The 11,518-nt window shown below is 53.6% G+C and overlaps 5 protein-coding genes across 5 annotated transcripts; 2 read left to right on the top strand and 3 right to left on the bottom strand.

The window, feature by feature from the left end:
- Positions 1-837: 837 nt before the first annotated feature.
- On the bottom strand, positions 838-2,724 carry DL89DRAFT_265599 (uncharacterized protein). Its single transcript, XM_040886739.1, has 8 exons — positions 2,190-2,724; positions 2,118-2,164; positions 1,891-2,006; positions 1,645-1,831; positions 1,530-1,610; positions 1,398-1,489; positions 1,280-1,372; positions 838-1,257 (listed from the first exon to the last, which is right to left on the bottom strand). The coding sequence occupies exons 1-8, from the start codon at positions 2,689-2,691 to the stop codon at positions 1,005-1,007; spliced, it is 1,371 nt and encodes a 456-aa protein (XP_040745311.1). The 5' UTR covers positions 2,692-2,724; the 3' UTR covers positions 838-1,004.
- A 1,151-nt stretch (positions 2,725-3,875) lies between these two features.
- Positions 3,876-4,533, top strand: DL89DRAFT_282080 (uncharacterized protein). The gene has a single exon (XM_040889666.1). The coding sequence runs from the start codon at positions 4,090-4,092 to the stop codon at positions 4,441-4,443; it is 354 nt and encodes a 117-aa protein (XP_040745310.1). The 5' UTR covers positions 3,876-4,089; the 3' UTR covers positions 4,444-4,533.
- Positions 4,534-5,320: 787 nt separating this feature from the next.
- On the bottom strand, positions 5,321-7,854 carry DL89DRAFT_265597 (oligopeptide transporter 2-like protein). Its single transcript, XM_040886738.1, is given in 5 exon segments — positions 5,321-5,636; positions 5,656-5,680; positions 5,708-6,789; positions 6,893-7,339; positions 7,389-7,854. 5 exon segments carry the CDS (start codon positions 7,701-7,703, stop codon positions 5,367-5,369), a joined length of 2,139 nt encoding a protein of 712 aa, XP_040745309.1. The 5' UTR covers positions 7,704-7,854; the 3' UTR covers positions 5,321-5,366.
- Positions 7,855-8,454: 600 nt separating this feature from the next.
- DL89DRAFT_265596 (uncharacterized protein) lies at positions 8,455-9,713 on the bottom strand. The gene has a single exon (XM_040886737.1). The coding sequence runs from the start codon at positions 9,252-9,254 to the stop codon at positions 8,508-8,510; it is 747 nt and encodes a 248-aa protein (XP_040745308.1). The 5' UTR covers positions 9,255-9,713; the 3' UTR covers positions 8,455-8,507.
- Positions 9,714-10,327: 614 nt separating this feature from the next.
- DL89DRAFT_291167 (uncharacterized protein) lies at positions 10,328-10,849 on the top strand (the record flags this gene model as incomplete). Its single annotated transcript, XM_040890170.1, has 1 exon — positions 10,328-10,849. The coding sequence occupies one exon, from the start codon at positions 10,328-10,330 to the stop codon at positions 10,847-10,849; it is 522 nt and encodes a 173-aa protein (XP_040745307.1).
- Positions 10,850-11,518: the final 669 nt, after the last annotated feature.

Genomic DNA, 11,518 nt, shown 5'->3' with positions numbered 1-11,518 from the left:
CCATTCATGCTTTATGATATAGTCCGAAAAGTTGATTTGTTTGTTTCTGGATCTGCGAGTATGTATGTAGGTTTTGTAAAGGAGGCTTTACTTCAAGAATATCCTCAATTTAATGTATGTTCGAGAGGTGGCAGGCTCTATATACCTTGGAAATACAGACAGCTCTTCTTGACAGTGCGCCTGTGCTGCCGGTGCTTGTGAGGAGGACAGAAGGAGGGTGCAATGCTCACTAGCACAAAACAGCTTGCAGTGACTACGGAGCTTTATTCAGTGGCAATTCCAAGAACTGTGCCTAACACGCCGACAGGTGCTATTTGTGGGGGCAGGATGTGGCCAAAAACTTCGTCCAGCTCCTGTCTGCAGTAGCATCATCGGCCAGTAGATTCTCGCAAAGCACTCCCTTTACACAAAAGTCTCGCCCTCAGCATTCGATGCTGCTGACCACCGACACATTTTAGAGGTTGGGACGATCACTATTCACGTTGCACATGTGAACACTCGGCATCCATTCACAAAGGCACCTCATGATCAAGGCAGAGTCGGCCAACCCACCTCATCCATGAAACCACTTCATATAGGTTCTACCCGGCTACATGGTAATAACCATATTCGTTAGGCGCTTGACCAAGCGAATGCGATTACCTAGGCCTAGTCAAGTCCGATGCTAATATAATGCATTTACGTGGTGCTATACACATTGTACTCTTGGGCTAATGTCTCGAGCGTGAATTAGATATAGTGCAGGACTCCTGTCTGCTAGCGTTTTGTCCAAACAAGGGTTCCCAACGCTGTTTATTAAAACGTAAAGAAATGCAATCTAGAAGTGGGGCAAATGGGCTCTCCTTGCATGCCAGGCAGTGGCTAATATATCCTTGCGTCTGCCGCACAGTAATATCATTCGGATCCCCGCATAACTACAGCCACATTTATCCATGTGTCATGTACTGGTGCATTACTTCCACCAAACATCGGTTCAGGTGGTCATATTATAAATTACCCTTTCACTAGCCAAGAGAAAACCACGAGCGAACAATAGCTGGGACGTATCTTTGTATGATACTTGAGTGCGAACTTGTCGCGTTGGCCAATGCATCACTGCGGCTCTGGAGGAGATGCCCGTAGCGGGGAACCACTGGCCTCCAAATGTAGATGTTTTTCCCTTCTCTCTCAACAAACTGGACAAACTCATTGGAGTATTCCACTGGCAGGTCGAGCTTCAACAGGGATGGGGTTCGGATGATGAGCTGCCGGAGCCAGCTGGTGTTCATAATAGCTTGACCACAGGCAATTGATTGTGATTTTGAGGTGCTGGAGGGTCGTGCTAATTGGGGATGTGGATTGAGCAGTGTCGGCACTTGGATAATCCCAGTTACTTTGTATACACCCAAATTGAATACTGGACATTAATGTGGAGGTACCAGAGTCGTGGAAGCTGCATGAGAAGGCAGTCGATGTCATGGTAAGGGATATCTCGCAAACCCAACTGAAGCTTTTGGAGGTCTGGCCAATTGACAGCTTGGCTAAAACACTGACTCGAGCGAAACCAGTACTGCTGAGCGAACAGGCGATGCTATGGTCAAAAAAGAATTGGAGAGGCCCGTATCTGTCCTCTGTCGGTTCCAAGTATCATCGAAGAGCAGTCACCTCTAGAGTGTACACGCTCTGTATAAGTACAGGCTGGATATACGGCAGGTTGTGCGTTCTTTCCGATACTTGCAGACAGCATAACGGCATGTCAAGGAAGGGCTTGTAAAAGTCCCGGAAGTGGTCGAGTGCATTGTATGCGCAAAGCCTCTGAAGTTTAGGAAGGTGCAGATTGCATTCAGCAAAGCTGTGGACTGGCGTTTGGAATTTGGGAGCAGCTAAATTTCAGCGATAGCTCTCCTCAACTCCGGAAATACGATGGGCTTGCCTGCAGGATGCTGGAATGCTGACCACATAGCCTTATCAATTTGGCCAGCGATGCACAAGGTCCGTAGACATGCCACTGGGACGTTCCTGGCAGCCTGTTAAAGCGGCTATGCTCTGAGCACCAACATCAAGACGTGTTATACTTGCAAACTTTTCAGGGAGTCCTGTCCAGCGAATATGGGCTGTAGGCAGAATATGCCTCTAACTGGTGTGGATAAGTGAGCGAGCAGTACGTATATAAACCTGGCTTTGTCTGCCTTGGTGATGAGCTATCTCACCACAGGTGATCCTAGTGAGGGCACTCAGATTCTGAGCTAGACATGCGAGTGCATCGTCGTGCGGGGTTCTCCCAATAGCCCCGATATGCAGTGTTTTGATGCTGTCCCAGCTGCTCGCACTGAACTGAAATTCCTCCAGTGCTTGAGTAAATGATGCGTTCCATCCCTGGCTCCCGTTATCGATGAGAAGACTAGTGGTCTCTCGTGACATTCCCGCTGATGCAATGAATCCAATGTTTGTCACCCATTTGTACCTGGTGGCAATAGCACCGGGAAGGTATTGGTCCATACGCCCCTTACAAACAACAAATGCCGTACGACACATGGGCTTTTTTAAGCACTCCATCCACTGGTGGCATATGGTAGCAAGCTTGAAGAGCTCCAGATATGAGTCCACGGCCTGGTCGTGGCACAGTGGGTACATGGCGACGAGCTGCTTCAAAATGTTCTCAATAATGCTGCCTCCCGCCAGGCTATTGATGGTCAAGGAAATAGTGGACATCGTCGTACGGGAAACGGTATAGTATGTGCAGAAATGGTAGAGTGGAAAAGAACTGGGTTTTGTTTTGACATCTGCCGCTGCAGCCCGATAATCGAATGCACAGGCCGATCCATTTTCGAGGATCTATCACATTATGTGATCAATCGATTTGCGGACATGGGCGCCACCCAGGTATTCTGTGGCAAATAGCACATATGCACATCGGCAGTAGCCTCCAGGAAGATCTGGACATGGGAGACTGACAAGTCGCCAGAGGGGCTTTGGTCTGCTCGGCGACCACTACGTGACGACAGAACTGCAGCCTAGAATAGAAATCTGATTGCCGTTCCGCAGGAAATGCCGCGCCTGCCCAATGCCAAGTCGCAGCCAAAGGAACGCAGAGAAAGGGAGACAACAATGGGGGACAGATTGGCGGCATCTAAAAATCGTGTGTTGCCACATGTCACTGAACGCTAGGCCTGCTAGCTACTCCCCCAAAGCTCCTTATCTTTCGCGACCATCTCTGCTCTTGGTATTTGCCAGCAGCCGCAACCCAATAGCCTGGGCTGAACGCTCTGGCCGATCTCCGTCGCCCAACTCTAAGGCGCGCTGTTGAGGCAGCTGTCTTTTTGTCCGCTAGTGGACTGGCCTATAACAGCACGCGCGGCTATGTAAAGGAATCCTACGCTCTGGCATAATGAGGTCATGGCGTGAAGACAATCACGCATGTGCTCCATCTCATATGCGGCTGCTGTAATGTGGAGTCCGTAGATGCTGTCAAGGATATGCGCTAACTTCAGCGTCGGTATTAGCACCCTCACGTCATTCATAGCGCCGCATAGCCGGTGATTGGGCTGCGGGGTCAGTGATCGAGCTGTTCAATTCGCTGCACTGAAAACTGTCCCTTCTATGGCAGTGTCTCACAACTAATTGGCTGGGCTCTGGAGCTGCGCACGGCCCAAGCTCAGATGAACACAAACCACCAGCCCTTGAAGAAACAAAAAAACAAATATCGCGCACTTGATTGCCGCTTTATCTGGCCCGAAAGCAGCGTTCCACTACGGCTTTTCCATATACACCCCTGACGTCATTTTTTTTTTTCATTTCACACCAGAAACCGGCTTCTTTCCACTGCCAGTCAGCTGGACCTCTACCTATAAATGGGCGCCTCCGTTCCCCCCGGCCTGATCGTTCGTCCATCCTTTTTTCCCTACGCAAACTTTAATCCACCCCTTATTCCTGTTTCCATTTTCGCTATTATTATTTTGTTAAAACCTGTTGCTGTAATTTTTCCTGTTGCATTTAAGCCCTCTATGAGTGCTCCTTCCGATAAGCACCAACCACCACCACACCCAGATATTGAACAAAACATTCTGTCGCTGCAGACGGGCACCCCTGGACACAGCTCAGCACCCGCGCATGAAGCAGCGCGCAGACTCGGCCTACAGCGAGATGGAGATTCCCAACGGCCTCCAGATCGAGCCGACTGCGTCCCCGGCATCGAGCGAGCTGAGCAGCAGCGCTCCCCACGCCTACTGCAGTGACATGGACCCGCTGGTGAAGCAAGCACTCGAGAGCGGCGACCGCATGAAGGAGCGGCCGCTGTCGATGGGCGAGCCGGGGGATTACCTGGACAACCTCGACCGGTTCCTGCAGACAAACTACGAGTGCTCGTTCTGTCCGATGGAGCAGCCGACGTTTGAGGACATGCTCAAGCACATCAAAATAAAACACCCGTGGTACGATCTCAAGATTCACAAAAACATCCGGTAGCCTGTGCTAGAGGCACCCCTCACCTACACAAACCTGGTACTCTTTCTGTCCATTATTCCGTCCTTGTAAATTTGAAAATAAAATACTCCCACTCTTTTTCGTTCACCCGCTTGCGCTCCATGCCCTCCCCCACTCTTGCTCTCCGGCTTCTTTTTACGTCAGGATGATGCGCACAACCCACGGGGCTTGCTGTTCTTGCCGACATTGCACTTTTGAGTGCATTACAAAAAGCACAAAACAGAAACGGCGAAAACAGGTTTATGCACATGAGATGCATACAAAGCGCCCGCACAATGGACAGCGACACGCAACATGTGTGTATCCCATGTGCACCCACATCTTGCGATGACGAAGAAAATTTTTCTCCTGATACTGTAGCCACATCGTCATCAGCTGCAGTTCCTTTATCTCTTCGGCACCTTCTACTCTGTTTTGTTTGCCAGAGTCGCAGTGGAGGAGGATCGGTAGGGGGCACAGTCAGCCTTTGAGATCATTTGCTGCTGCTGGCTGACCACTCAAAAACTGGCTACTTCAGTGTGGACAAAGCCAGCTGTTGGTGAAGACTGTCTGCCCCTGCTCAACCCGCGGCAGAAATCTCCCAACCTCCCAGTGAAATTAATTGCTACTATCTGCGCTCCTGGCCGTTGGGCTACTCGCTACGCACAATGCGGGCGAGCGGGGAAGGACGGCATAGCGCAGGTATGCCTCCGTTTTTTATTGGAAGATTCCGCCCATCCCGCCACGCACTTCACACAGGGAAAGCAACAATGAGACTTGTTTTTGGCCACCTTTTTTGTCCCACACGCATATGCACTGCAGCCCGGCCGATCAGAACTGACAGGTACCGATATGGCCCTACCCATCTGCACGTATTACGTAGAGCACAATAGCTTGCATTATAATCTAATATTCAGTTGAAATTGCTAGGAATTGGGCCGGTTGAGGAAACCACCGGAGGCCGCCAGCGGACAGTGGTTTGCCTCAGAGCCCCAGTACTTGGGCATGGTCAGCTTGGTGAATAGGCCGAATTGCACTATTCCCGAGATTGCAAGGCCGCTGTCGAGACCCGCCGACAGCGAGAAGGCGTACTTTTGCCACCAGGCGTTTCTGTAGCGGTGGAGGTACCAGTTGAACACAAATGCACCAATAAACCAGTTGACCACACTGGCGGCAGGCATCGGCGGCATGGCCGCCTGAGATGGAGATGGCAACAGGGATGTTTATGTGGCGCCAGGCGCTGTTCGGATAGCGCTTCTGCATGTACCACACCGGCACGGGTAGGATCAGTCCGACAAAGAACATGTACAGCATTGGGTGGTACGGGCTGCTTGATCCGAAGAGCTTGCCGGGTCCGATGAGGCCCCAGAGTACCGAGGCTGAATAGAAGGTGTTGGCGCCAAGGCAAGTCCAGGGGTAGCCTTCTGGCGTACATATGTTTTTTATGCTGTTCATGAGCCAGAACGCGACAGCCAGCTCGATAAACGACGACAGGACGGTGCCTGCGAGCTGCACGACAAACATGTGCTTGGGAGGGATCTTCATGTAGTGGCCCAGCTTGAGATCAGAGACTAGGTTCAGCGCCTGTGTCATTGTGATGTAGCCGTATACCTTGAACGTGACGTTGGCAATGGGGTTGCCCGGCATCCCGTAACCGATGATGAACTCTGTGATCACGTTGAGCCCTGGCTGCTGATTGCTGATAGCCTGGATGATGCCAATGGGGATGGTGAAGACGAGCGGGACGATGACCGAGACCAGGACCCATGTCCAGGGCATCATGTGGTAGACCTCGCATACGATGATGGTCGCGGTAAAGGTCACAGCAAACAGCAGGATGTACCACCACTTGGGCACCTCGTCGTATTTGCGCATCAGCTTGGCGTGGATGTCCTCGTCCATTGAGCGCGACTGCTTCATGCGCATGAGGATTTCGCCGCCATGGTGCAGGCCAATGTATACAAGCAGACAGATGATGGCGGCAAAGCTGATGCCGTACGACATGGCAAACTGGAAGGTCATGCGCACAGGTCCGTACGCGGCATACCGTGCCGCATCAAGGTGCTGGTCCTCGCTCATGATCTTGTGGATGTCGTAGGCTGAACCGTTGGTCTGGAACAGGTGGGACGTGTAGATGGGCAGGTTGCCTGATCCCCAGGTGTTGGAGTAGTAGCCGATCGGCGTGATGATCCACATTGTGATCACAAAACCAGCAAACAGGTTGCATGCCATGACCCACGGGTACGCGATAGGCGAGCCCATGTTGCTTGAAATGGTGCTCCAGTCCAGTGTAAACGTCATCATGCCGAGCCCGTTGTAGGCATCACCGAGCTGCTGGGCAATGACGCTCTTGGGGGCAATGTAGCACAGCAGCGTGATGTATGTGAGCGCAGGCATGATGAAGTTTGGCACAAAGAACCAGATGAAACTGCCGATGAAGCAGATCCAGAACATGCGCGTGCGGAGTCATCTTGCCGCCAAAGTTCTGCACCTCGTGGAACGTGCGGAACAGCGTCACGCTGATCAGCGTCGACGGCCAGATCATAGCCGCCGGGTACACCAGGAACTCGCGCGTCAGCCCGGCAAACGAGTAGCCCATGATTTGCGACGTCAAAATGAACAGCAGACTGGCTATAAAGCCCAGGTCGGATTTGTACCAGATCTTCTTGATCGTGACCACGTCGATGGCGTATGGCGAGCCCGAGGACGCCGTGGCGAAAATCGAAATGAGCACGTGCTCTTTGATATTAAACGGGCCCGGGTTCATGGTCCACTCGAACCCAAATGTGCGGAATGTACGTGTTGGTAGCACGCGCGACATGACGTAGCCGGCAGGAAACGCCAGCAGCTGCACCACGGAGCCGCCCAGCGAGAGCTGGTTCTGGCGGTAAAAAAAGAACTGGTTGACGAAAGACAAGATGCCGGTGAACAACATGCCCAGAACCCACACACGGAAAGTCAAAGGAGTACATGGACGGGTCGTCCTTGTTGGACACAGAGCAGCGCACGAGGTCGTAAGGGGAGTCCTCTTCCTCCTCCTCCTTGTCCAGTGCCGTCTCGATGTCTTTCGGCTGCTTCTCGGATGCCTGCATCTCGACGGGTGTCATCTCATCATCGGGGAAAAACTGCTCGTGACCACCGTCCTGCTGCAAGTGGCCGGCGGTTTCGGGCGGAGTCATCCATTGTGCTGAATTGATGTCTGTGTAGCTTTGGGCGGCCAGGTCCTGGATACTTGGATTGGCAATATCGGTCGCCTTGGTCATCTTGTTTAGGAAAAAGTGGCGAATGTAGTAGTAGAGGCGAAGTAAAGGAAATAAAGCGAGGGACGAGGGCGAAATGTTAGTAGAGATAAAATAGGAAACAAAAGGTTCGACTATCTCAGAAGGCGTGGGGGGAGGTGGGAGGGGAGGGAAGTATAGAAGAGGCGTTCGGATACACATTCACGGCAGAACATGGTTGGGCTGGGGAGAGCAGAAATTGCGACACTATTTATTGCCTGAAGCGCCTCCGTTATCTTGGAAAGCAAAAAGGTTCTCCACCACATGCTGATTGTATGCGCTGCGTTGTTTGACTTGTCCCCATCACCCGGACAGCCAGAGGGACCCCTCACTAAATTGCAGCATTTTTCTTCTATCGGGACATTCAATGCAAATGGTGGCCCCGTATATCGGGCAAAAAACCCATGACAAAAAAGAACGGCCGAGACTGACCAAGGGACAGCCATTTCGTTCACTTTGGCCATTGAGCCATTTGCCGAGGCCTATACATTCAAATGGTGTCTCGCAGTTATCATATGATCGGCAGTATGCTAATTTTTAGCCGTGGTTGGACAGGGCAGGGCGGGTTCATGGCTGGCCCCCTCTCTCCTCTACGACGACAGAGAAATGGCGACTATCGCAAGGTCTAGAAGGCACGCCAATTCATTTTACTGTGGACATTGGTGGAGAGTCCAAAATAGACCCTGCTGTTCAGAAATGGCTGGTGCGCTGCAAGAGAAAAAAAAATCATGGTGTGGGGAAGGCAGGCTTTTACACGATGCTAAATATTGAAAAATAACTACTCCCGCTTTAGTTGTCGCTGTGCGCCGGCGACTGGTCAGCGGCGTTGTCGTCGTAGGAGTCGTGGTCCTGCTTCGGCTCGACATCATCGCGGCCATCGTGCGCCGGCTCATCCATGCGCTGGTCATTCACGGGCGACCGGGAGCGCACAGGCGAGCGAGAACGCGCAGGCGAGCGAGAGCGCACAGGCGACCGGGAGCGCACGGGAGACCTCGACGAGCGGCGCATGGGGGACCGGGAACGCACGGGAGAGCGGGAGCGAACCGGTGATCTGGAGCGGTGGCGGCTGGTGCTGTACTGCCTCTCCTCGTCGCGGCCACCACGGCCGCTCGTGCGCTCGCGCCTGTAGTCGCGCTCCGCGGGGCTGCGCGAGTAGCGGCGACTGCGGGACTGACGGTCGCGACGCGACGGGCTGCGGGACCGGGAGAACGAGCGCGAGCGCGACCGGCGGCGGCTGCTTCCACCACGGCGACGCTCCTCCTCCTCATCGTAGCGCCACGAGCGGGCAGGCGGGCGCTTGGCCCACTGCACGGAGATGCGGGCGCCATCAATGTACTGGTCGTGCATGCGCTCAAAGGCATCCTCGGCGTCGCGCGAGTCCTCGTACTCGATAAAGGCAAACCTAATGCAATGTGTAGAGCCATGCAGGAGGCCCAGGAAAATTAGGAAAAGCGTGATGATGATCTCCAACGGCAGGATGCAGAGTTCAGAAACTGATGTGTATTTGGTGGTAATATAAGACCAAGGCAATGGCATATCAGCAAAACTACGCACAGGGAAGATTTACGCCCGACATGGGGAGAGATAGCCGCCAGCAGTCGTGACATTTCGCGGCTGGCGAGCGGGAATGGCTCCGGAAATACCCACTATCCCTCCTCAAAGGTCGCAGTAGAGGGAAAGGCAGCGTGGCAAGCGCTTGGGCGTGTATTGTGTTGGTGGCGAAACGGGCGGGTTTGAAAAGAACGCACAGCGTGAGAAATATCGAAGGTCGACAGATTGTTGCGTTTTGGTAACATTCATAACAGCAGCGAAGCCGCCGAGATTGCATGTGTGTGACAGGGAGAGAGATGCCGAACGTACGAGCGAGCCGTGCGTGCGTGCGAGCGACGTTTATTTGCGTCGGGATGGAGGGGGATGGAGGGTGAGTATACAATAGGCAAATCGCTCGTCAGTACGTGTACTTACAGCTTGTTGGAGTCGCGGCGAGAGGCCGGAATGTCGCAGCGAACCAGGCGTCCGTAACTAGATCAGAGGTAGGTGATGTGCGCATGCCGGTCAGCGAGCAAGTGTTTTTTGGGCGGACACGCCAATGCGAATCTCAAGATTCCGCAACTGTAGAGATATTTGTCAGCTTACCGCTCAAACTCGCTGGCCAGATCGCGGGCGCGCGTGTTCCGGCTGAACCCAGTGGCGAACAGAATTCTCTTTCCCATTGCTAGCAAGAAAGTGTAAATAAATGACAAGGGCGTGGTGGATAGAGGAGAAAAAGGCACCGCCGAACTGCGTTGTTGTGGCTCAAGAGTGAATGCGCCTCGCAAGCGACACCAGCGATTTTTTGTTGGGGAGTCGCGGCTCGCCAGCACGCAGGAGGTCCACGAGCCGTCCACGGGTCAGAATGGGGCTTGAGAATGTGTTTCAGCATCAAGCGAAACAAGGCGCTAATTTTCTTTTTTTGTTTTCTTGGCGATGCAGTGCGGATTTCCCCTGTGGAAGCATCCAGCATGAGTCAAACAGGCCTTAAAAGCGTAGCTGCCATCCCTTGCTCAAGCAGCACAAAACTCTTTTCCACATCCCTCATCTGTCCAATTCCTCCCTCGCCCAATATAACAATGTCAGACACGAGGCCGCTGCCGCCCAACTACATCGCACAGTTCGACGAGCGCTACAAGCGTAGCTTCTTTGTCAATACCGCCACCGGCCAGTCATCGTGGGATGACCCGCGGCCCGCATACTACGCGCAGCAGCAGCAGGGTGGCACGCGCGGCATGGGCGGACCTCCTCCTCCCTCCTACTACCAGCAGGGCCCTCCTCCCCAGCAATACCACCAGCAGCCGCCCCCCCAGCAGTACTACCAGCAGCCGCCTCCACAGCAATACTACCAGCAGCCGCCTCCACAGCAGTACTACCAGCAACCGCCCCCGCAGCAGTACTCGCAGCCGCAGGCGGTTGTGGTGCAGCAGCAGCCGGAGCAGAAGCAGAGCTTCTTCAAGCGCAACCCGATGATGACCGGCTTGGCCGCCGGTGCTGTTGGCATGTTCGCAGCCCATGAGATCGGCGAGCACTTTGAAGAGGAGCGCCAGGAGGCGTATGACGCTGGGTTTGCGGACGGCGCCGATGTCAACGAGTGGTAAACTATACTTTTATGATACCTTGAATAGATGTAACATCTGTTATGATGCGTTTTGCTGGCGCTTCTGGGTGTAGCTCAGGGGCTGCTAGTGCGCAGCAATTTCTATTGTGTATCGACAGCGCTGCATCCACTTGCATGCTCTGCGTTTAGCCTGCGGGCGATGCAGGCCTGGTTGTCGCAGCCGGCATTAGGGCAGAGCCAGCAACAAGCGAAGAAATTGCGATGCAAGGCGAAAAGAAAACAGGGGGCTGGTGTCCAGTGCACATGACTAGGGATGATGACCACTGCATTCGGTCAACAAGAATGATACGGGCGGGACAGCCGGCAGGTAGCAAGCATTGGCCAGGTATAAATGGGTACAGCGGCGCAGAGGAGGCCGTCGCGTGTGCTGCTCTATCTTTCGGAGAAATAACTCTTCTACTCCTCCAGCAAAATAAACACCACTAACCACATGTTCAACTTTTCAGGACTCCTCGACGGCAGCGTCTTTCTGCGTCGCCGCGAGATCGAGCGCCGCCAGCAGGTAGAGCTTCGAGGCACGCGAGGCCGACCGCAAGCACCGCGAGAAGGGCGCGCGAGCGCAAGCTCAAGGCCATGCCGCGCGACAGCCAGCTGCCGCCGCGGTTCCGCCGCAACACCATCAACATACCCGTCATCATGCGCACCAGCA

This window comes from Linderina pennispora, assembly GCF_002104995.1.
Source record: "Linderina pennispora strain ATCC 12442 chromosome Unknown DL89scaffold_3, whole genome shotgun sequence".
Lineage (NCBI taxonomy): Eukaryota > Fungi > Kickxellomycota > Kickxellomycetes > Kickxellales > Kickxellaceae > Linderina > Linderina pennispora.
The sequence above is the reverse complement of the archived record's forward strand: the minus strand, read 5'-3'. Positions and strand labels throughout refer to the sequence as shown.

Bases quoted from the DNA above. Each gene is read 5' to 3' on its own strand.
- DL89DRAFT_265599 (XM_040886739.1), bottom strand. From the start codon at position 2,691: ATGTCCACTATTTCCTTGACCATCAATAGCCTGGCGGGAGGCAGCATT. The intron at 1,490-1,529 runs GTGTTTTAGCCA...GACCTCCAAAAG, and splicing joins TACTGGTTTCGCTCGAGTCA to CTTCAGTTGGGTTTGCGAGA. The intron at 1,373-1,397 runs GTATTCAATTTG...GTGTATACAAAG, and splicing joins TACCTCCACATTAATGTCCA to TAACTGGGATTATCCAAGTG.
- DL89DRAFT_282080 (XM_040889666.1), top strand. From the start codon at position 4,090: ATGAAGCAGCGCGCAGACTCGGCCTACAGCGAGATGGAGATTCCCAAC.
- DL89DRAFT_265597 (XM_040886738.1), bottom strand. From the start codon at position 7,703: ATGACCAAGGCGACCGATATTGCCAATCCAAGTATCCAGGACCTGGCC. The intron at 6,790-6,892 runs GTTCTGGATCTG...ATTGCCCCCAAG, and splicing joins AGATGACTCCGCACGCGCAT to AGCGTCATTGCCCAGCAGCT. The intron at 5,681-5,707 runs GTACATGCAGAA...CTATCCGAACAG, and splicing joins ATCCTACCCGTGCCGGTGTG to CGCCTGGCGCCACATAAACA.
- DL89DRAFT_265596 (XM_040886737.1), bottom strand. From the start codon at position 9,254: ATGCCATTGCCTTGGTCTTATATTACCACCAAATACACATCAGTTTCT.